The 25,218-nt window shown below is 35.8% G+C and overlaps 3 protein-coding genes across 3 annotated transcripts; 1 reads left to right on the top strand and 2 right to left on the bottom strand.

The window, feature by feature from the left end:
- Nucleotides 1-471: 471 nt before the first annotated feature.
- LOC128559204 (tigger transposable element-derived protein 6-like) lies at nt 472-8,001 on the top strand. Its single transcript, XM_053550405.1, has 3 exons — nt 472-762; nt 7,490-7,536; nt 7,929-8,001. The coding sequence occupies exons 1-3, from the start codon at nt 472-474 to the stop codon at nt 7,999-8,001; spliced, it is 411 nt and encodes a 136-aa protein (XP_053406380.1).
- Nucleotides 8,002-8,065: 64 nt separating this feature from the next.
- LOC128559203 (uncharacterized) lies at nt 8,066-24,563 on the bottom strand. Its single transcript, XM_053550404.1, has 4 exons — nt 24,309-24,563; nt 9,222-9,285; nt 8,612-8,742; nt 8,066-8,250 (listed from the first exon to the last, which is right to left on the bottom strand). Exons 2-4 carry the CDS (start codon nt 9,281-9,283, stop codon nt 8,066-8,068), a joined length of 378 nt encoding a protein of 125 aa, XP_053406379.1. The 5' UTR covers nt 9,284-9,285; nt 24,309-24,563.
- LOC128559202 (heparan sulfate glucosamine 3-O-sulfotransferase 1-like) lies at nt 16,872-17,882 on the bottom strand. The gene has a single exon (XM_053550403.1). The coding sequence runs from the start codon at nt 17,880-17,882 to the stop codon at nt 16,872-16,874; it is 1,011 nt and encodes a 336-aa protein (XP_053406378.1).
- Nucleotides 24,564-25,218: the final 655 nt, after the last annotated feature.

Below are 25,218 nucleotides of genomic sequence, written 5' to 3'. Positions count from 1 at the left end.
TTTTTAATAAAATTAAAAAAGTGGACAAGGATAATTAAATTAACATTAACTCGAATTTTTCTTCATAAAATCGTTGTCTTAAATATAGAAAGGCTCAACTTAAATGAATGAATTTGACAACCTCTTCATGTCAGTTGTCATTTTAATTAAAATTGCAACACCCTAGATGTAATTAAACGATTTGGATTTAATTTGGAATTAAATTTAGATAAAAATCAATCACAGATATTGAAATAAAAAAACACATTGACTGGCTTGTCACTTATTCTTTCTTTTATTTTACTCAGGTTCTGGGAGAAATGTATGGCATCGGCAAGTCGACTGTTGCAGACATCATTAAGAAAAAAGAAACCTTCAAGAAGCACTAGGAGAATAAAGCTGCCTCAAACAAACTACGACTTGGCTACGATGCAAAGTATGAACGATTAAATGAACTGGTTTGGCAGTGGTTTTGTGTTGTTCGTGCTAAGAATGCCGGTTTCGGGTCCAATAATTAAAGAAAAAGCATTGCATTTTGCAAATGAACTGGAAATAAGTGAATTCAAAGCCTCTAATGGATGGCTAGATAAGTGGAAAGACCGCCATTCTATCAAGGAATTTAAAGTTTCAATAGAAAGTGCAGGTGTCGATCAAAATGTTGTTGAAAATTTTAAATCTAGAATTCCTGAAGTCGTTGGAGATTACTCGTTAGATGATGTTTTCAATTGTGATGAGACAGGGCTTTATTATAGAACTTTACCTGATAAGACACTTTCAGTAAAGGTACTAAGGTTTCAAAAGAACGGATTACAATAATGTTTGCGTGCAGTGCGTCTGGGGAAAAGTTAAAACCGCTTGTGATAGGGAAGGCTGAGAATCCTAGATGTTTTAAAAACGTTAAGAAATCTGAACTAGGTGTCAAATACGGTACACTTCTAATAAAAAGGCGTGGATGAACAATAATGTGTTTAGTGACTGGTTAAAAAACTTAAACTCTGACATGCATAAGCAGGGACGCAAATTTCGTTTCTAGATTATTATTCATAATTGTCAAATTTAAATCTAAAAATGACGCTTCTAAATCTGAAGAATTAGCCTTGTTAAGCTGTAACTCTTTTGGGTTAATATGTTTCACCATTTCTGAAAAATATTGGTTGTCCATATTTGAAATATCATCAAGATACCTTGAGGTTCCATTAAAAGCTTCAATAATTTCAAATTGTGTCTCAGTGGATAAACTAAGCATGAAATCTCGTTCATAACAGTATAAGAATAAATCGACAATGAGTGGGGCGCAGTTGGTTCCCATCGGGATACCAAATACTTATCTGTAAGTTTAATTGCCAAATTTGATAAATATGTTATCTAGTTGAAACCTTAGAGCTTCACGAATCTGATCACAACTACATAGGTTGTATCTCTTAAATGCACTGTTAGAAAAGAATGCTGTAGTTTTATTGCAAGCCAGATAATAACGTTTTCTCTTGCAAATGTTTTCTCTATTAAAGCTACTAGTTTGTCTTTAATAAGATTATGTGGTAAATTAGTATAAAGAGTAGAAAAGTCATAAGTACTTATATTCGAACATTTGAAATGTTTTTTTAGCTTTTTTATAACATCAACAGAGTTCTTGATGGACCAAAATAGATTAACACCCGAGTTCTCATATACCTTGGATCAATACTTCTGTACGTGGTCTTTTATTGCAGTAAGACAAGAAGTCAAAAGTAGAGAAATGTTTTTGTAGTGCATAAAGTAGAATTTGCTATGAATCGAGCTTTATATGGGGTTTTGTGAAGTTTAGGGATCCAATAAAGAGTAGGGAGCTTCATCTGTCTGTCATCAAGTGCGACATTAAAATTCATACATTGATTTACATGACTTTTTGCAATAGTTTTCTCATCTTGTTGTGATAACTGGTAAGTTTTTGTACGTTTCAGTTGGTTTTGTTATATTTTGTTATATTTCTGTGTAGTAAATGCGTCATATAATAATAATATTATTAGAAGTTTTGTCTGCAGGAGTAAAAACAAAATTCGTGTGTACCTTGGATAAAGCTTTCTTTGAACTTCGAAGTGAAAACTTGGGTTTAGGGTGTAATAAGGAAGGGTTTGATTCATAAAATTTAACTCGAGTTTTTATGATTTTAAATATATTCTTTTTCCATTCAGTGAGAGCGTTCTGATCTGCATTTTCTTTCCGACACCATTTTTAGTCACCTACTGGTTGAAAACAGTTTCGGGGACTATAGGAATGCGCTTTTCCGTCATTCCGTCTGTCCGTCCGTCCGTCCGCAATTTCGTGTCCGGTCCATAACTCTGTCATCCGTGAAGGGATTTTAATATTACTTGGCACAAATGTTCCTCATGATGAGACGACGTGTCATGCGCAAAGCCCAGACCCCAATCTCAGAGGTCAAGGTCACAATTGGAGGTCAAAGGTAAACAGGGCTTTTTTCCTGTCCGGTCCATAACTCTCCCAACCATAAAGGGATTTTAATATTACTTGGCACAAATGTTCCCCATGAGGAGACGACGTGTCATGCGCAAATCCACGACCCCTAGCTTAAAGGTCAAGGTCACAATTGGAGGTCAAAGGTCAACAAGGCTTTTTTTCCTGTCCGGTCCATTACTCTTCCATCCATGGAGGCATTTTAATATTACTTGGCACAAATGTACCTCATAATAAGACGATGTGTCATGCACAACTTTCAGACCCCTAACTCAAAGGTCAAGGTCACACTTAGCAGTCAAATGTTAACATAGCATGAACAGGGTCTGTTTCGTGTCCGGTCCATAACTCTGACATTCAATAAGGGATTTTAATATCACTTAGCACAAGTGTTCCCCATGATGAGACGACGTATCATGCGCAAATCCCGGACCCGTAGCTCAAAGGTCAAGGTCACAATTGGGAATCAAAGGTCAACAGAGTTTTTTCCTGTCCCGTCCATAACTCTGCCATCCATGAAGGGATTTTAATATTACTTGGCACAAATGTTCCCCAGATAAGACAACATGTCATGCATAAAGCCCAGACCCTTAGCTCAAAGGTAGAGGTCACAACTGGAGGTCAAAGGTCAATAAGGTTTTTTCCCTGTCCGATCGAGAACTCTGTCATCCATCAAGGGATTACAATATTACTTGGCATAAACAATATCAGTTCAGTTCTACTGTGTTTTATAGCATACTTCTTAGGTTCAATATTTTGCCGCAAAATTGAGTATTTTCCCACTTGTCGAAATTTATTAAAGACTACAATATAGAAATAACGAAATAATTATACTGGTACCATTTCTTAAGTCTTTCAATGTGATACTAGTTTGTTCTTTTTCTACCGTTCAAGACTGTTCAGACGACCGAAAATCACCATGGAAAAGTGACGATAATACCAATCTGATTGCAAGATAGGTTATAAATATTTGTCTAGGTAGTTTCGTGACTAAATCTTCAAGCGTCCTTGCTCCTAGTTCACAAACCTCAAATAAACACATTCTTCTAGAGCATAAACACCCCTCCCCCCTCCTGATTTTGATCGCTCTGTTTCCACTGCTAGCCCTAGTACATGTCTTGCACCGTATAACACATTGCTTTGGTGAGCATTAAGTGTGTTTCAGACAGATTTACGAAAACCATGACCAGATCTCTATACATCTTCGGCATTTGATTTACGACTGGCGCTAGTCTTCCCTTGTCGCAGTCTGATACTTTAAGTAGCGCGTTATCGCAGATGCATGTCAAACCTTTGAACTGTTTATCATGTTTTGTCAAAACAATCTGCACAGGTGCTTACTTTTCCATGTAGAGAAGTCCTTGCTTATCAGATCACCGACCAAGATTGATGTTCAAGCCAATAAAGAGTCTGAAAGTATGCCACCGTATGCTCGAATCCGAGATGGGGGGTGGGGGGGGGGGGGGGTGCGAGTTTCTCATTCATATCGTAAAACATCGGCAGCATTCTTTAAATCAAGCGATACTGAAATTTATGCCTAGGCAATAACATTTTAAATGATGCGTAACATCGCCATAAAATTTACAAAACTAACCCTTTTGTGCTTTCAAATATCATAGGAGAAATTCAAAAAAGCAATTCATAATAATATTAAGGCAAAGCTGTGTTTCTTTCGTTTATTTTCTGTAAAAATGACACATTTTAATCCTTGAACAGTTTGAGCTAAATGTAACTAACATTAATTGTTATATAGCAATTACTTCATGGCACTTGGAAAAACAAGAGCACCGCCTTGCGGGTGCTGACGCTCATCTGATTTTTTTTTGTATAATAGAAATATTGTCCTACCCATGATTTTCTAAGTCTAAAAAAAGCCATCATTCTTGCAAAAAGCAGGATAGAGTTATGTTTCTTGATGTACAGTGTCCACTTATGATGGTGAAAAACTGTTGCAAGTTTTAAAGCAATAGCTTTGATAGTTTATGAGAAAAGTATACTTAAACATGATACTCAACCAAGAAAATGATTTTCTAAGTCCAAAAGGGGCAATAATTATTGCAAAAAGCAGGATGGAGTTATGTTGCTTGCTGTACAGGGTCAGCTTATGATGGTGAACAAGTGTTGCAAGTTTCAAAGCAATAGCTTTGATAGTTTAAGAGAAAAAGTTGACCTAAACATAAAACTTAACCAAGAAATCTGATATTTTCTAAGTCCAAAAGGGGCAATAATTATTGCAAAAAGCAGGATGGAGTTATGTTTCTTGCTGTACAGGGTCAGCTTATGATGGTGAACAAGTGTTGCAAGTTTTAAAGCAATAGCTTTGATAGTTTAGGATAAAAGCTGACCTAAACATAAAACTTAACCAAGAAAACTGGTTTTCTAAGTCCAAAAGGGGCAATAATTCTTGCAAAAAGCAAGATGGAGCTATTTTTTTATTTTTTAGGAGAAAAGCTGACCTAAACATAAAACTTAACCAGGCAACGCCGAGGCAGACGCCGACGCCGACGCCGACAACCGCTCAAGTGATGACAATAACTCATCATTTTTTCTCAAAAAATCAGATGAGCTAATAAGCAATTACATATAGTTTTAACAATCAAACGACACGGGCCGCGACGTGAAGTATTTCAAGTCCGAAGAGGAGTGCGTTACCGCCCGGCCACGGAGGAATTGGTGTTTGTGCATGAATGAACTTATGTAATGCCTTAAAAGGGAAAGGCAACGTTGTTCTAATGATTATTTTGTCAACTGGCATTTCTTAAATCATTTAAAGAAGTGAAAGAATTTTCAAAATCGGAGTAAAATGAGAAAGTTATGAGCATTTAAATATTTGGTCAAATTGGTGGCCATTTTGTTTCCATGGCAACAAAAAACAAAATGGCGGATTTATAAAATTTTTAGATACACATTTGAACAACATTTACTTATTACTATAAAATAATTTCTCTACCTTTTCCAGCTATAATGAAAAAAATGTCATGTTTTACAACTTATACTCAAGAGACATAAGAAAAATAGTCTTTTAAAAGGTTATTTGCTAAGTAAAGTATTCAGCAGTGTGTAAATGACGTCATAAACATACTAAAATGGCTGCCTTCATTATCAGCCATTTTCTTAAATTTCAAACTGCTATATCTTTTTCAATAGTTGTCCGATTTTAAAAAATTCTTTCAGCGTTATGAAAGGCTTGATGATGGCTTTCATATACAATTAACTTATTTTCAGGCTTTCCTTTCCCTTTAATTCTGTACTTATCTCAGTTACCAAAACAGTCCACATTTATGGAGTAAATGTATACATATTGCATATTCTTATGGCACGACATGTCATTTTAGGGAGTTTGACACTTAGTAAGTCTTATCTGAATATGTCGTGGCTATAATTCCCGACCTTTTTGTAAGTTTTGCTTCTCCTCACATGTATATAAAGCAGAATTACAATATATTGTAGTATTTTAGAAAATTGACAATGATTTGAACACTTTTTCACATTGTAAAATCATATATACAAGCTAAAATGACTTTACAATCTGTCTTGTGTGATCGAAAAATGCGATTTAACTGCGTACCAAATGAAATCATATTTCATTAATAAAACTTTTAAACTGTACCTAATTTATTTATGATGCAAAGATAAACCAAAACTAAAATGGCAATATTTTCTGTTAAATTTTTATCGGTTTCAGAAACCAGAAAATAAAAAAATGTAATTCAAAGACCATGGAATGGCGGAGGGGGGAAGGGGGAGAAAACTTTTATTGTAAGAAAGGGATAAACCCGTTAAAATTGTGTGATACATATCATAACATAACAAAACGTCACGTAACGTAACATAACGTAACGTAACGTGACGTAACGTAACGTGACGTGATATGGACATGACAACTATATTATTGGGATTAAACAGCTTTTGCATATTAACAGCCATACAAAATTATGAAGCAGTCTCAAAGTGTGATCGGTTCTCACTGACTGACTGACTGACTGACTGATATTCGAGTTTGTTCGTTTTGTAATTCACACATGAGTTTACAACATCAATGGCCTTTAAAGGTTTAACTTTTTTAGCTAATATTTTCTGTATTAACCGTTGACAAAGAAGGCTCCATGAACAGGCTCAATCAAACCGAGCCTGCAACATTTTCGTTTTTTGTTGCGTTCGGCGACCTGTGGAGTTTCCACTTTTTCTATTCTATCTATTTTTCGAAGCATTTTTCAAAATCTATATGAACAATAACGTTTTTCCTGCTATTCAACGTAACAGATAAAAAGAATGTGTCATGCAGTAAGTTCTTTCTTCTTCAATTATGTGTATACATTATGTTATATTTTATTTTGTAAAAGATATCAAAGCATGATGAGATAATAAAAACGCTTTATTCTACTTATTTTACATAACACATGTAGTATATATTTAGCATCCATGTCCATGACCGTGACCACCGTTCTGGTGAGAGTCGGGATGCATCTGGAAAAAAATGGAAACGAGTAAATGAGCTGTTAGAAAACGAATGTGTTTGCTGAAGGTTTTCGGTTGGACAAATATAACAATTTTCATTCCCGTGGACATACGAGCTTACTTCCAGATGTGATGGATTTAGTTAAAGCTTATAACCAGAATCGTCTTTATACAATGTCATGTAATTGATTAATCAGCCGTTATGATGGAAACTGGCAATGCAGAAATGATTTGAATATACACCAGTTCATTTCTCCTTCTTTTCCGAGCAATAACTTTAAAATTATCTTAGGATTCTAGCATGTTGAAACACCTACATCTTTTTGCGAGTATAATGTTTTTGAAAATGTTAAATTGGCAGGTGAGGCGTAAAAAATAAAAGATATTACGTATGAGCTTACGTATGGTACGTGCTTTTCCAACGCTTGGTTTGCCATTTCGCATTGCATATTTTTTATTGTCAAGTGTGCGCGTGTGTGTGTGTGTGTGTGTGTGTGTGTGTGTGTGTGTGTGTGTGTGTGTGGAGGGTGGTGGGGACGGGTGACAAAATAAAATTACGTTTTATCACTTACATCATGCATGAATGTATGGAACTCTGCAGGTTCTATCTGACCGTCTTCTGAAAGTACGTAGAACATATTGTATAAGGTAAGCTGTTCCGCCTCTATAAAGCAGCATATGAACAGAAATAGACAACGTGAAGTAATGTGAAAAGTTGAGTTTTTAAAAGTTAACGAGTTATCCTGAAACCAAAACAATGAGTAGATGCTGTGTGTTGTAAGGTTGTTGAAAACTGAAGCTTACGCACATACGTTTTGTCCATATTTTATACTGCAGGTATATTTTTGCACTTGCAGGTACATTTTTTACCTACATGTGCGTATAAATTATACCTCTGCGTATAAATGCCATACCGGCAGGTAAACATTACAACAGCTTTCAGAATGTACCTGCCGTTATAAAAATATACATTCAGGTACAAATTATACCTCCGCGTTTATTTCTAATTTGTATCTGCCGTTATAATTTTACATCTTCAGGTACAAATCTAAAGCTAATGAAAAACATGTCTGTTTTGAACCTGCAGGTATATTTTACTACCTGCAGGTGTAAAAATTGTACCCGAGTGTACTCCATGGTGTGTGTGTGTATTTTTTACCCAAATGGTACGCTATAGTTAAAACTGTACTCTACTTGGGTTCGTATCGTACTGCCCTATGTGAGCAGTCACTTCATTTTCACACAACTGCTTGTCTTTGGAAGTGTCCAGTGTGTTGAAGAACGCATGCGCAGTGTCGTGATGATCATGGAACTTCAAAACCCAGTTTGCAGTAAACTCGTGGTAGGACAAACAAGACGTGTCTTAAAAGTAAAATGATGACAGAACTTAAAAAATGATTTCTAAAAGAACATTTTTGCCTATTTTACGTGTTATTGTCTCATTCTGTCGCCCTCGCCTTGACCGCAGAACGAGAATTGCAGTAAATAGAACGAAATGCGCCACAGAACGAAAGACACGATAATAACGGCTTACTAAAACTGTACTTCCGTCGGGGAGATAGGACGACACAACTTAACAAATATAAACAGTAACATATAGTATTACAAATATGCTTAATATGCTGAGTTCATGTAAATGATTTCAACATAGTGTTTTGTTGTTAACTTTAAACATTAAAGTTCTTGAATTCTGTGATATGTATATAATAGAATGTATACCTACTGGACAAATCCCATTCAGAAATCAGTTCCGCTTTGAGTTCACCAGAAGAAAGTATACCGTCGCCATTCGTGTCCGTGTGTTTGATGACCTCATCTGCTATTCGGTCCACGCTCCAGCAGAAGTGGTTGGCTCTACAAAAACGGAATAAAGAAACCACATGTACTTGCATTTCCTCTTATATTTTTATATTTTGGAGGTTAGAAATGCTTTTTGTAATCGTCTGACTCATACTTTGGCAAAAATTAATATATACAATGTGTCGAAACCCAGCATTAACATCATTTCAGGGTTTTGAATTTATCTGATGAGTCTCAAAATCATTTAAGAGTCTCATCATTAAAAAAGTCCTTGTGAGTATTCCTATAAAATTTCATATTGTAACTAAACAAATGTAATCAAGCATTGTCAATTTATATTTGCAGAACAGCTCTTTTATTCCAGCTGATAATGTGGGCCTCGCCAGCTACCTGTATGTGCATTTTTACTGATTTTGTGTGCTTTTAATAAAGATTTTGCAGGTCTTCGAGAATATTCGATTGATGAGCCTCGTGCAAACTTCAGCCATACGAATAACTGGATATTTACCGAGGATCTGTAAAACATTTCTTACCCATATGCTATGCTGATCAATGCAATAAATATGACTGTAAACTTCATCTTAAAGGACTGCATTGCTGTAAAATACAAGAAATTAAGTCAAACCAGGAAACTATTTACGAGTAGACTTTTTCTAGTTTAGAGGCACTTGGAGAGCATGTACAGAGGCCGTTGAAATAACAAATTGGTTTAAACCTTAAAGACAAAATAAGAAAAAAATAAGTAAAAATCTTTCATTCCTTTAACAACATCACACTATGTGTTATAATAGCCACATGCTCATAATATTTAAGGGAATACATATAATATATATCTTATTGGTATTGGGAAATTATATTGTGAGGGGTTTGCTTTCTCAAATAGTCATATCGTTACAAACTAATTAAAATCAAGAGTCTTTCCAAAAGCATATATAATAGCAATAAACTCAGTCGTTCTATTCACTTTTTGAAATGAGAGAAAATGAGAATACCGATCTACGGTCTCTGTTAATCAATTCATTTTATATATTCTATATATTATACAAAATGTAAATGTAGCACTTTGGTAAAATGTCAAAACTGAATACACTGATGTATCCTATCTGTAAGAAGCCGACATTTCTTACATGCAGTATCATTACACCCTGATTTTTTTTTTTTTTTTTTTTTTTTGCGAATTAGCTTGAAAATAAAAATATTGGCACACTATGAATCATTTATGAATAAAACTTTAGGGAAAGTTGCAGTTCATATAGTTTAAATAACTGTGTGTGTTTTACATTGATAAAATCAGGGTGAAAGCGTTTTGATACTTTATCTAAAATTACTCAGGTCCGACCTGATCCAGTATGAACTTATTTAGAAGTGAACAGTTTCTATTTTTCATTGATATTTTCACTGTCTAGATTACATCGAACTATCTATACATGGATTTAATTTTTTTCTCAGTTTTGTTCGTTAGGTTCAAACAGAAATCGGTTATTTTAAACGCATCAGTTCATTCTCTCTGAGTACCTCTAAACGAGTAGCAACCTATATAACTATATAAGTACAATTATATATATAAACAGAAAAAACCCATACAACCTGTGCAAGCTGTGCCTCGACACGTTATGAACAAATCCTTTCCCTGCTGACTTAAGATAACAAAATTTCTGCAATACTGCGCAGTTTACACGTACAATATCTACGAGGGCTGTTCATTGAATACGTAGACTATATAATACTTCAACTGAAAGTAAAAAAAGCGTGAGCAAGCTTTATGTACCTCTGTTTCAAAAGCATTAAAACCTGTCATTAACACGACTACTTTTGCACTAATTTATAGACAAATTCTGTTTTGAGCAATTTGAACAAGCTTTACAAGGATGTCACAGACAAAGTTTGGTGATGACGTTAGATGTGGTAAAAAGAGTGTTCTATTTTTAGCTCTATAGGTCATAAAAGTGACCAAAGGGAACCATTTGAGAGGACATTACAATGATGCTGCAGACTAACAAGTGAGGTATGGATCCATCAAATAGTACATTACAAGATTTCGGTTTAAACGGCCTATTTTAAGTTCTGGTGTAACCTACAAGGGCCCAAACAGAATCGTTTGAACAAATTTGAACAAGAACCTTACAAAAATGCAGCAGCTATGAAGTTTGGTGATGATTCACTGAGCCGTCCGTGAGAAGAGATTCTTTAAAAGGTTTTTTCTATCTTTAGCCCAGGTGACCCATAAAAAGGCGAAGCAGAACGGTTTGAACAAACCTGAGAAAGGACATTGCAAGGATGTTATGAACCAAGTTTGATTTGACCTTCAGGAAGAAGTATGCTATAATTGCCCTTCTGATATTTGCTTTAGTTAGATAAAGACAAAACTTCACCGGATGGAAGCTTCAGAATTCCTCAAGATTTGGACACCACTGCATATGATAGTGTGAGAAAAACAGCTTTTCAACGGACGAGACTGTATATAATAGGCATGCAGTTTGTTTCACCGGCGGCATGAAATTTTGTAGTTTCTTCAACTGTTTTCCGAATACCATCCTCTGGTTATTATTGACTGACAAAATGAGAAGGATGGATTTTAATACTAGTTTCCTTACTCCATCCGTCTTAAGTGGTTATTATGATTTAGTCAATGGAAATGTTATATTATACAACTGCTAATGCTAAGAATTATAAGTGGCAGACACGTTACAAGATGTACTTACTACATGTACTTGTTTTCTATTTTTGGGTATTATTTTCTACCTCGTCAAATGGCCATTTTCTGTCTATACCACACAGTTTAATTCTGAAACTTTGACTTTTGTAAAACCTACCTCGCAGATTGAGCACACCTTATTTGAGAAAGCAGCTTGGCAGAAGTACCTGATGAAATTCCGTCAGTTTTTGAAGACAGTGGTGAATTAGTCCAAATCCTGACGTAATTATCACTTTCATTTCATCTTTCAGTCTGAAATGAAATGAAAGTGATAATAACATCACGAGTCCTGAAGTCGTTGGACTTAGGTTAAAGGACTAGATCGGTAACTATATGAGCCGTGCCATGAGAAAACCAACATAGTGGGTTTGCGACCAGCTTGGATCCAGACCAGCCTGCGCTTCCGCGCAGTCTGGTCAGGATCCATGCTGTTCGCTAACGATCTCTCTAATTGCAGTAGGCTTTAAAAGCGAACATCATGGTTCCTGGCCAAACTGCGCGGATTCGCAGTCTGGTCTGGAACCATGCTGGCCGCAAACCAACTATATTTGTTTTCTCATGGCACGGCTCATATTTTGTTTGTTTGTTTGTTTTGGGTTTAACGCTGTTTTTCAACAGTATTTCAGTCATGTAACGGCGGGCAGTTAACCTAACTAATGTTCCTGGATTCTGTACAAATGCAAACCTTTTCATCGCAAGTAACTGCCAACATCCCCACATAAATTACCAGAGGTGGAGGACGAATGGTACCAGACACAATGTCTTTTATCAAATCGTCACGGAGAACATACGTTCCGCCCGGAGATCGAACTCGCGACCCCGCGATCCGTAAACCAACGCTCTCCCTACAGAGCGGGCGGGTACAGGTAACTATAAAATTATTTCCCTCACCCCGGACCGTCAGGGGAGGCAACTAGACTCATGGATTGGGACTAATGGGGAATCAGCCAGTTCTCTTTTTATACTTTCAGTGGCGACACATCTCTGAAGATGCATTTGTTTTGTTTATATTTGCATTCTCCCCATTCAATTTTATAAGATAAAGCCTGAACAATGTACCCATTATGCTGTGCTTATTGCCCTCCAATTAATCAAATCAATGCATGTAAGTTTGAGCTTGTTTACTGCAGTTGATATGAGTGGCGTTGTTGGGGGAAATAGTTATATAGTAGCGGCTCTAATCCAACGATACATTGGAGTCATCCTGGCTGGTCCTGGGGTCGAACTAGCTTTCAGACGAGACCAGCATCAAAACATTCATAGCAGGGTTAGTCCCTTCTAAGATTGGAACGACGTTTGCATCATTGATCAAAGTGACTTCTACAAGCAAATCCGGCATGTAGGTACTTGAGCATGCGTCAAAACGTATCATAGTGTCTAAATATGCTGAAATTCACTTAACCTGACCTGATCTATAGATCCGCATTAGATGTAAACCGATCTTGGTTTCAAACCTTTGAAGAACCTATATTTACACATTTATAGTTATATTGTATGGGTATGTGTTTCAGTCATATTGGCTCGATCTAGGTCGAAAATTTTACAGATATGGTTAAAACAGTGCGAATTTCCAAGTTCTAACACTATCCATTGTTGTTTCCCCATTTGTTTCTGTATATTAGAGCTAGTGATGTTTTTTTCTTTGATTAGGTCGTTCCAAAGTTTGGCATGGCCTAGCGGTCTCATAATAGATTTGGTCAAGCTGGGTCCAAGGAATGAGTTTTTGGACCACCACCGAGGGAAACATTTTTTTTTAAAGTTTACGGTTTAGATGTAAATTACAAGCCCTCGCTAGTGGCTGACTGTCGAGTTTATCAAGGTTGCTATTTTGGATAAGATAAAGGACCGTCACAAGGGTCCGTGTTTCACTTAAGATTTACACAAGGGAGGCTCGGTTAAAATCGCAATACCTAATGTATGCTATTGTTACACGCTATGAGACATTGAAGAAGAAAATTTGTCTTGTCATTTCTGTCACACGATCCATTCCGGACAAATTGTAACCTTGTCGAATAAGGTCAAGAGATCAAGGTCAGGCGAAGATCATAACCCTTTTGGCTTTGCTCCAACCTTCTGCCGCTAATTTTCAAAATCTGTCAAATTTGACTATAAACGGAGCTCTTGACTAAACGAAATCATAAGTATGACGTACAATATTGTTCTATTTCTTTAACGGCAGCATGTATAACATGTCTGCTGCTTGCAAAGATAAGTTACTAGACAGGTCACGATAGCTTCGTGATTAAGGTTTCGATGGAGGCCTTGAGAAACAAAAATCAAACAACACCAAATCATAGAAAGAAAGAGTTGTTTGACATGAAAATTGAACAGCATGTAAAACATGTATATTACTTTACGAAACAAGTGTCAGTATACTGATATAAACATTGAATTCCGGAAAAGGGCTGCCTAAAGAGGTTCCACTTCCGGACAGTTAAACGCCTTTAAAAACTCACCATTTTCAAAGAACAGTTACACATGTTCGTTTTGATGCATTTGCAATAGCCTTAAATCTGTCAGTGTCATTGCACCTATATCACAAAATTTGAGTAAGTCTTCAAATAAAACTATTCGTGACATGTGCAAAAACATGATCGACCAAATTTAGCCTCACGATCATGATCTGATAACTTGATGTTAAGATAATTAAAAGGTTTTAAAAGTACGTTTTCTTTATTAATGTGTTGACTGAGTTGAACTATAGCAAATTTGTATTTAATTACTTGAAAGTAGAAATACTAAACTTGAAAATCCGCATTTTGATTCGTAGATAGTCAGGGGTCACGCGCAGGGGTCATCCCGTCTAAATGTATGCGCGTGGACTTCTTTTTTTTTTCTTTTTTTTTTCTATCGGGGAGCCAGTTTTCAGCACTTTATTACAAATTGAAATTACCTGGGCTTTAGTACAGCATGTCAGCTTTTAATCTATGAAAAAATAGTTGAGCTCTGGATAAACAGAAATCCCACAGGGGTCCGTAACGGACCAAGGGTACATCGATAATTTTGGAACTTCATCAAATCGCTCAAAATATCATTTTTGATGTTGTCTGAGAGTGTGAGTATATGACTCAGATGTAAGATATAACCGTATTTGAGAGCTGCAGACCTAGACATTTCGGAAATATTTTCAAAATAAGTTTGTGTAATAAATGTTGTTTCTACGGAAGCGTGAAAGGGCCATCAGACGCTAATACGTTTTAGTACGTTAAGGCTGCGGAAAGGATACCTATAAGCAAACTTATATTCAAAGAGATGATTATACAATGTCAAAACTGCATTTCTCTTAGTATGATCCATTCTCCACACGTATTTGTGAGATTTCATTATTTCAGTAAATAGGGGGAGGGGAGGTGGGGTAGGGGGTGGGTGAAAGAAAAATTAACATGAACATTTTTGTTGTACGCATTCAAAATGTAATTTTTAACTTACTATTCAATTATAGCAAGACGCTGAACTTTTTCAGTAAGATGCTAATAAATGCTTCACATACAGTTTCAATTGCCCTTTTATCTATCTGAGAAAACCTAATAAGATTTTGGAAAAATGCTCACTGATATTTTGTAATTTAATCCAAAATGATACGGGATATTTTAACAATTACTCTGATCTGAGATGTTGTAGTTTTGCCAGGCTGGATCACACAAGGTGCTTACGAACTCCATGTGGTCCAGTCTAGCAAAATCGATGACAGCTGGATACAGTTACTGTTATGAAGCCCTTTTCTGGCGAAATCGGTGATAGCTGAATACAGTTACTGTGATGAAGCCCTTTTCTGGCGAAATCGGTGATAGCTGAATACAGTTACTGTGATGAAGCCCTTTTCTGGCGAAATCGGTGATAGCTGAATACAGTTACTGTGATGAAGCCCTTTTCTGGCGAAATCGGTGATAGCTGAATACAGTTACTGTTATGAAGCCCTTTCTGGCGAAATCGGCGGTAGCTGAAAGCTGAATACAGTTACTGTGATGAAGCCCTTTTCTGGCGAAATCGGTGACAGCTGGATACAGTTACTGTGATGAAGCCCTTTTCTGGCGAAATCGGTGACAGCTGAATACAGTTACTGTGATGAAGCCCTTTTCTGGCGAAATCGGTGACAGCTGGATACAGTTACTGTGATGGAGCCCTTTTCTGGCGAAATCGGTGACAGCTGAATACAGTTACTGTGATGAAGCCCTTTTCTGGCGAAATCGGTGACAGCTGGATACAGTTACTGTGATGAAGCCCTTTTCTGGCGAAATCGGTTACTGTGATGAAGCCCGTTCCTGGCGAAATCGGCGGTAGCTAAATACAATTACTGTGATGAAGCCCTTTTCTGGCGAAATCGGCGGTAGCTGAATACAATTACTGTTATGGAGCCATTTTCTGGCAAAATCGGCGGTAGCTGAATACAGTTACTGTGATGAAGCCCTTTTCTGGCGAAATCGTTGGTAGCTGAATACAATTACTGTTATGGAGCCATTTTCTGGCAAAATCGGCGGTAGCTGAATACAATTAGTGTTATGAAGGCCCTTTTATATTGATCTGTACACACCATTTTCTTTGTTATATTTTTATTTTCTTGTAATTTTGCTACATACAAAATGAAAAAAAAACTTCATTTCTATAACTTGACACTGCATGACTGCAGACGTACAAATGCAACAAAACCTAAATGAAAAAAACACCAGTGCCTTGCATTAATCTTTAATTATTACTTTGTCAACTATTCCAATAAGTCTCTTTAACCTTTAGCCTGCTGGTGGCAAGCGACCAGTGCAGACCAAGATCAGCCTTTACATCCGTGCAGTCTGATCATGGTCTGCACTGTTCGCTATTTAGTCAGTAAATTTTCAATAAACACCCCTTTGAATGATAAATGGTATTGCCCAAATTGAATGACGGACCAGTTCATTATAGACATTTAGCAGGCTAAGGGTTAAAATATAACATATATCACATAGTATGAATTAAAGATTATATCAAAGACATCTATAAATATATTTCATATTTCCAGATGTTAAAATTATGTCATTTAAAGGTTCAAATTATGTCATGTAGAAATCCCGCATCTTTAGACACATGGAAGTAATCTATTTGGTTATTATGTGGTTGTACCCAGGTACCCGCTCGTGATGAAATAGTGCACGAAGGGGTCTTCCTCCACCATCAAAGCTGGAAAGTCGCCTTATGACTTATATTTGTGTCGGTGCGACTTTAAACCCAGTTAACTTCCTGGTTAAGTAAAATTAAGTTAACCTTTAATCATTTGACAAGCGTATAATTGAACTCTGCCATTGTAATCGGATAGTTTTTTATAAAACAATATATTTCTATATGTGTGCAATTAGGACAGAACAGAACACAATACAAAATCTGTTTCATTTCTTTTCAGTTTCAGTGCTAGTTCTTATCAGGTGCGCTTCCTCAGATCATAAAGCAATCATTTATGAAAGACAGAATAAAAGAACATCAAAAACATCATAGTGTTAAAATGTTATTTCAAGTTATTTCAACTCCAGTGAAATATTTTGCGTATAAGATTGAAGAATATTTCATTGTGAGGCTTAAACAATGTTTTCAATTGATCTTTCAGTACCGAAAACTCAGTTTGCATCTGTAACCGTCCTCGGGTTCTTTCGTAACAAAATCCAGATTCAGTATTCTTAGTTCGAACACAGTAAAATCCCGTGTTCTTGTTGTGAAGAAAGTTATCACAGTTTATATATCTGTCTACATCAAGGAATGCTTCCAGATCTCTGATAACTTTACATGGATGTTTTTGAAAGTCATCAGCGTCTACTATATGAATTTGTTCTAGTGAGAAATATCTTAAATATGTTTTTAATTGAGCATCATAAAATGAGGCCTTGATAGCGAAGCAGTTTTCGTTGATCACTTTTCTGTTTAGTACGCGTTTGTATAAACAATTATTAATAGAATTTCCATATTGTTCTTTGAGAATAAATTCTTCAAAAGTAAGATGCGATATTGTCCGTTCCACAGGATCCCGAACAATTAGAATTAACTTCATATTTTTGTCCATTTCGTAGATCCGTCTGGGAGCCTCCATGCTCGTGAAGTAGCTAGGCGACTTCTCTATGGTTATCTGATCCGAAGTGCTGAATGGCATTTCGTCCCTATACCAGTCTAATCCTTTATCCACATGTTTATCAAAATATGCTACTTCATATTTCGGTTGCCTTTTGATAACAATTAGAGGATTCATTGCTAAAAAGTCTATCAACTCTCGTGTTCCGCTTTTATATGCCCCTATGATAATAGCTCGTGGCAGTCTTCTTTTACAACCTTTGAATGTTTTTATTTTTGTTTCTTTCTTACTTAAATCTGACTGGCAAGATAAATTGTCTTTGCATCCATTCATCAATTTCATTTTATATAATGTTTCGCAAGACTGAAGTTCAGAACATTTGTGTCCTCCTGGATGTTTTTGCAAACAATTATTAAATCTTATTTCCTTGATAGTAGCATAAACATCGTCATTTGAATATGCAAATCCCATTTTGCCACTTGTCACAACACTAGATGAATTACTAATTACATTAAATACATCGTTATTCTTACAGCAGGTTGTTTTATAGGTCATTATAATAACCATCACAAATATACCTGTGAAGATGCATTTCTTTAAAGTAAGCTTAGATACAAATGATTGTCTTTCATTTCGGAGATAATATAAGTCCATTTTTTTTTTACCTTGACATACTGCGTCTCATCCCTGTCATATACATTCAAAATCTTTGGCCTGTACCAATCCGCTTGACATTATAGATGTCTTGTTTTGAAACTGTAGACATTGTGCGAAATAAGATATATCAGAACTACTTTTTTGCGCGCTAATTTCAAATGATAACAGCTTAAGTATAAGAAACACGATAATATAGAAAACTATCTTCCCACCATCAACAATATCTGACTTGACGCTTGAAGGCACATAATTACATATAAATGACTTGGTTGGATTGTTAATTAAAGCTCTGTTTATATTTTCTTCCGGTATATTCAATTGAAGTCATTTAAGAAAAACGTTCGGAAACACAATTACTATTTATTTGTAGGCTGACATAATCATTTCCTTGTGTGTACACCAATTCAAGGAGCTGTCACGGATATCACAAACTTCATAAGAACAACCCCGCAAAATATAATTATCACCAAAATGATGCATTTCATCTCCTAAAGATACAAACTTAAATCATGCACTACCTATTATAGAAATATCGAAGCATCATTTTTTGAAAAAGAGTTATTTGAGAAAAAAAAACAGAAAAAATATCCTGGGTTTTAAACATATTTTATTCCTTCTTTTAATGACAACATATACAATATACATATAAAGAACATACACAAATCATTTTAGGAAGGGGTTGGTCCACAAGTTCATTTAACATTAGTTATTCGATCCTTGGTAAAACATTTGGAAGATTTTACCGTAGGCTTAGGTGACTGGGCATTTATTATCTCATGCAAACACATACGAATACATTTTTAAAATCGCACAAAAGAACATTTATACATTCATCTGTACACGTGTAAAATTAAAAGTCACGTATGGATGACAACTACTCACAAAATGAGAATCACAAAATAACACTAAATTTGGCAAAATAACGGCTTTATCAGAGCCCAGTGAATCATGGTCGGCCTCTAGTATGAGAGATAACCAGCAAACGCTAATAGTACGGTGTTCCGTTTGGACCATCGCAGTTTTATACTTCTCCTCAAACCACGATGCTCGAAACTACGAAGATGAAAGCCAAAATCAGGATGGTCAAAAAACGAAATTACAATGATGAAAAGAAAAAGTCACGAAATTACGATGCTGAAAACGCGACATAATTTCGCGTTTTCACCCACGTGGTTTCGACTTTCGTCTTTTCATCACCGTAGTTTCGACTTTCTTGTTTTCACCCGATTGCAGTTTCGGCTTTCTTCATTCATTATATATATTAAATGAAAAGTTTTGCCGGTCCGACAATTATTAGAGAGCAGATTTTCAACATTATTAACTTCATTTATCGCAGATCTTTTAATATTTAGCTTTTATTTCAGTAATTATGTTTGTATATAACGAACAGCAAAAGCATCAGAGTAGAGTTATACCAATGACATTTTCAGTTATAAAGTCTACACATTATTTGTTAGGGTCATAAAATTAACGTATTGTTACTAACGAAACTGTAGAAAGTTATCGTTCGTATATTTTATTTACATGTATTTCATATTGCTGCTTTCTGATAGCCTTACATACATCTTTCACTGTCCACGAAGCTGATTATTATTACATGTAGATGTAATAATCTTTTTCGAACATTACCTAGCATTAAATGAATTTCTGAGATTATGATTCATGTAACCAAGTGTATTCATTTCAAGAGACAAATATGTATAAATAGTCACATAACAAATTCACTTTCATCTTTATATATACAATACACATAACAGACAATGAAATAATATTATTTCAAAGAGAGCAGTAGCAGCAGCTAACAGGTGTTACTGCCAGCTGTAACTGCCGCTACTGCTGCTGCTACTGCTGTACTGCCAACTTCACACCGATTTATTTCAACACAAATATAACGAGCTATGAAATATCATTTCAACATACATTTAAAAAAATGAAAAACTTTTAAAAGTGGCATCATTCTAAGATAAGTATTGATGTTCATGCTTCGTTTATATAGTTTTATAAAGCTTGTACATATTTGTATTTGATCTTCTATTTCAGCATACCAGACTTGTATGAAAATATCTCTTAACTTTTAATAACATGATTTAATTAACCATTTGGGGTTTGAACATATACCATATTCCTGAGTATCCTGAAGTACAAAATTAAAGTTTTAAAGTTTTGATATTCTGAATGCATTTGAACTCAATTTCATTAGAAGTATGTAGCTTATAGACCAACTGAAAAACTATTGAGACGATTCTGTTAGGCTCTAAAACTATGATTTCCTACAAGTTTTGTCCATAAAAGTGACAAAAAATCTGTGTTTTATATCTACAGAAACTGGAGTAACTAAAAACAGTATTTCTAGTTAAATTATCCTCGCACAGTCTTCATTTTCATGCATGAATGATATCATAATAAAACGTTAGAATTCTACGAGACATGTCTAAAATATCTTGTAACAAAGTGTTTTGCTTCTAATATTTTTAGTTTTTCCGTTACATCATCTTTTTGTTGCGGGCGTACCTTGCGATGCATGGCTCTATGGCTGTGTTTAGGTTGCACTGTGTCCGGAACTCTATCCTTACCTTTTATCTTGGTAGAACCTTAAAAAGTGTGTTTTTGAAACGTTTCAATGCACACATGACCGCAAATGTGAAACAAAAGGTTTTGCACGCCATCTAGAGTAGGTACCCTGAAAATATTTTGGGACTTATTTATCAGAACGTTGGGCATGTTGGGCACAAGCTTAGCAGTTTGACCTACTTTTATCAAATAAAATGTCGGGTTGTTTAAATTGCGCAATGGAACTTTAATATAAAGAATTCTTAGTGCGGGTGGAGCGAGCGTTTTTAAAAAATTATAATAGAAATTGAAATAAATAGACAACTGCGGGGATTACATGTTCTACAGTCACTTTTAAAGTGATTAGTAGCGTTGGTGAGGGTTTTGAAGTTGTAGCCCTATCGAGAGGAGCAGCATAGATGGAGATTACTGTCGGGTGTAGGGGCTTGCTCCCATAGTGTTTTTTTTTTGTCAAGTAGAATCTAGCGCATTCTGGAGGATATTTTTAACGATTTCTCGACTTAAAATTAACTATTGAATGTCTCAAACATTTAATTTGTGTTCGGCGTTTGCCAGAGGTAAACTAGAGCTATCACTAAAGGTGATGAATGTACCCCCCGCATGCACTGACACAGTACATTGCAATTTGACGCACACAAGATTGCATAATTATGTGGAATGTATGTATATAGACTGTATGTATACAGTATAGTAACAAAAAACAAAGTCCCATAACTATGCAGAATATTTATCTAAAAGAATGTAACATGCACCATGCACAACTAGGGTTGGTACTGATCACTTGTGTGAAGTTTCATTAAATTGTGTGCAAGGGTTTGGTAGATTAGGCACGCACAAGATTGCATATGCAGACTGTATGTACATAGTATGTTAACAAGAAACAAAGTCCCATAACTCTGCAATTTTTGTCGCTGAAAGAACCTAACATGCCCCATGCACAACTACTGTTGGTACTGATCACTTGTGTGAAGTTTCATTAAATTGTGTCAAGGGGATGAGGAGAGATGGTGCGCACAAGATTGTGTCTATGTATATAGTATAGTAACAAAAAAACAAAGTCCCATAACTCTGCAAATTTTTTTTCTGAAAGAACCTAACATACCCCATGCACAACAACTGTTGTTACTGATCACTTGTGTGAAGTTTCATTAAATTGTGTCAAGGGGATGAGGAGAGATGGTGCGCACAAGATTGTGTCTATGTATATAGTATAGTAACAAAAAAACAAAGTCCCATAACTCTGCAATTTTTTTTTCTGAAAGAACCTAACATACCCCATGCACAACTACTGTTGTTACTGATCACTTGTGTGAAGTTTCATTAAATTGTGTCAAGGGGATGAGGAGAGATGGTGCGCACAAGATTGTGTCTATGTATATAGTATAGTAACAAAAAAAAACAAAGTCCCATAACTCTGCAATTTTTTTTTCTAAAAGAACCTAACATGCCCCATGCACAACTACTGTTGTTACTGATCACTTGTGTGAAGTTTCATTAAATTCTGTCAAGGGGATAAGGAGAGATGGTGCGCACAAGATTGCGTCTACGGACAGACGGCCAGACGGACAGACAGACAGACAACCTGAAACCAGTATACCCCCCCCCCCCCCCCCCTTACAACTTTGTTGTCGGGGGGTACAACTAGTCTGTAAAACTTCATAAAAACAGGAAAGATATTTCACAGGTTCGCATGACACAAATGTGGCAGACTTTGTGTTTATCTCATCTTACACATTTGCCAAACGAACTGCTGCTAGGTTATCAAATGGAAAGCTGAACATTTATTATCATTATTCTACAGCTTCTGAATCAGAATATTGTTGTCTTGAGGCATGCCTTTATATAGAAACATGGCGAATAGAGACAGCTAGTAGGATTGGGGTCGGTTCGAGAGGGCTCTGATAAATTTTAAAATGTTGCAAGTAAAATTGTGCATGCTAAGACCATTTTGGATCTTATCTATTGAACAAAACTATTTGTGACATCTGTGCAAATCTGGCTGGCATTTACATTCTATTTGATAGACTTACAAAGTCTGTTAAGACAGGGTCACTCAAAATGACGGTTCATTTTTGAAAGACCCTGGTTGAGATCAATAAATCTGTAATAAATTTTTATTTATTTCTTTATACTCACGCTGATATTTTCTCATCTCTAGCTTGCTCATCTCAGAGTCAGGGCTATGTTTTTTCCCCGGAAAGTGTTATTTAAGAGGATTGTATTGTAGGGATATTTATTTTACCTATCCTATAATTTTCTTGAAATGAAAATGTGGGACTAGATCTTCTTTGAAATTGGTTTTACCTTTGTATATGTCACAATTTTTTTTCCACGTGTGCATGAGAGATGGGGTCCGCCAAAACGTACGGCTTACTTAAATTAAACATTCGTCAAGTCAGGTTACATGTATTTCCAATAAAGCATTACATACAAGCATATAATATTAAGGATACTCAAAGAGGGGGGGGGGGGGGGGGGGGGGGGGGGGGGGGGTGAAAGCGGGGTCCACTGATAAATTTTGTTTGTTTTTATTTCAAACTGGAAATAAAATCATCATACTTTCCTCTATCGGTCCCTTTTTTGATGAATTTCCAGGATTAACAGTAAATATTTGACATTTGAGAACAGCTAGGCTATAAATTTAGTCACGGTTTTCCTGTACATGCTATTATATACTTACTATCAACATATTCATAACATGTCATGTATGATTACATATCTATTGTAGCAGTATTTTCTTTTTTTCTGTTCATTAGCCAAAGGCAAGTTCTTGTCGATGTTTGCTAATAAAATGTTGTTGTTTTTGTTGTTGTATTAATAATGTTCAAATTGTGGACATATTAATACATGGAATGGAAGAATAAGGGTTCTCATTATTTTTTTCGTTTTCTCAGTTGACCAGATATTCAAAACTTGGTGAAGTGTTTGGTGTGATTCCTTTATCTATGGAGGAAATTGCATAAAAATTTGCAGTCTAGCTAGGCCTATTCCTTTAAAGGGTGTTCTATAAAATTGTATCATATTTTTTTTATAAATGAACACATTCTTGAATTAGATCTAGAATCTATATCACTTTTAATTCACTGGGGAAGAAAACAGAGAGAATCTACCCAAAAATAATTGATTTGCCTGTCTCTCTTTGTTTCAAAGTATGCGATTGGTCCTACACTTTGGTAGTTTATGGGCCTCCCAAATTATTGCACGCAGAATTTCGGCTCATTTCAAGCACAGGCACCAGTATCGGACCTGGGGCAAAAATATGTTTGTTTTCATCCTAAATGAGTTAAAAATGAAAAATATGTACTGAAATATGAGCCCCCATCAAAATATACATATGTCTACTGAAGGCCAGAATCTCCAGAATCGAGCCTCACTTCCCGGGCCGTTGTGAAATAAATTCTCTAGACAATTAAACAAACTACCTATCAATATTTCACGTGTACATTTAGCTACAAAATGAGACCGACTCCAAGTCTCTAGCCCTTCCCGTTCATGAAATATCTATCAGAAAACGAGTGCCTATCTGTTGAAAGTTCCAGGTAGATAGAAATGTGGCACAACGGAACGGTACGAAATCACGGACTAAAAGATGTTTGTCAGCCTAGCAAGGGTCAAATTCATTTGACATTAATAACAAGTATTACTAAATATGCAATTATGGCCACTCACCACCGTCAGTATCATCTGCTACACGCAATATTTACTTTTTATTTTTCCGTCGGTCTTTCAATTGTATTATCCGCCATTGAAACCGATACGATAATATCAGAGTAATTTTGTGCGAAACGATGCGGTTCTGTCGGAGGTGTGTCGCTATTGGCCAATCAGAAATTGCGTTTAAAAATACCTTACGAATTCTGTTCAATGGCGTAGCATTCAATTGAAAGACCGTGGAAAAATTTGAAACGCCAATATCGCGTGTTTGAGAAGTTACTGACGATTGTGAGTGGCCCTAGTTAATGTATTTATTTATACTATTTAGTATTTTTTATTGAATTTGACCCTTGCTTGGCTGACAAACATATTTTAGTCCGTGATTTCGTACCGTTTCGTTGTGCCACATTTCTGTCTACCTGGAACTTTCAGCAGAAAGGCACTAGTTTTCCGATAGATATTTCATGAATGGGTAGGGCTAGAGACTTGGGGTCGGTCTCATTTTGTAGCTAAATGTACACGTGAAATGGTGATAGGTAGTTTGTTTAATTGTCTAGAGTATTTATTTCACAACGGCCCGAGAAGTGAACCCATTGCTCGCAGGCTCGATTCTGGAGATTCTGGCCTTCAGTAGACATATGTATATTTTGATGGGGGCTCATATTTCAGTACATATTTTTCATTTTTAACTCATTTAGGATGAAAACAAACATATTTTTGCCCCAGGTCCGATACTGGTGCCTGTGAATCTACTGTATTTGTTCAGGAAGGTCTAATACGTATCAGTTGTTCCAGATTTGTTCAAAGATAACAATAGATTTTTTTTACATATTTTGTTATTTCAAAGGTATCGTGATGCATAAAATTGTAAAATTATACGAGGTTTACTGAAGTATGATTTCAATTCCATGAAATCATGTTATCA

The sequence above is a fragment of the Mercenaria mercenaria genome, chromosome 9 (genome assembly GCF_021730395.1).
Source record: "Mercenaria mercenaria strain notata chromosome 9, MADL_Memer_1, whole genome shotgun sequence".
Classification (NCBI taxonomy): domain Eukaryota; kingdom Metazoa; phylum Mollusca; class Bivalvia; order Venerida; family Veneridae; genus Mercenaria; species Mercenaria mercenaria.
Note: the sequence above shows the minus strand (reverse complement) of the source record. Positions and strands in the feature narration are given on the sequence as shown.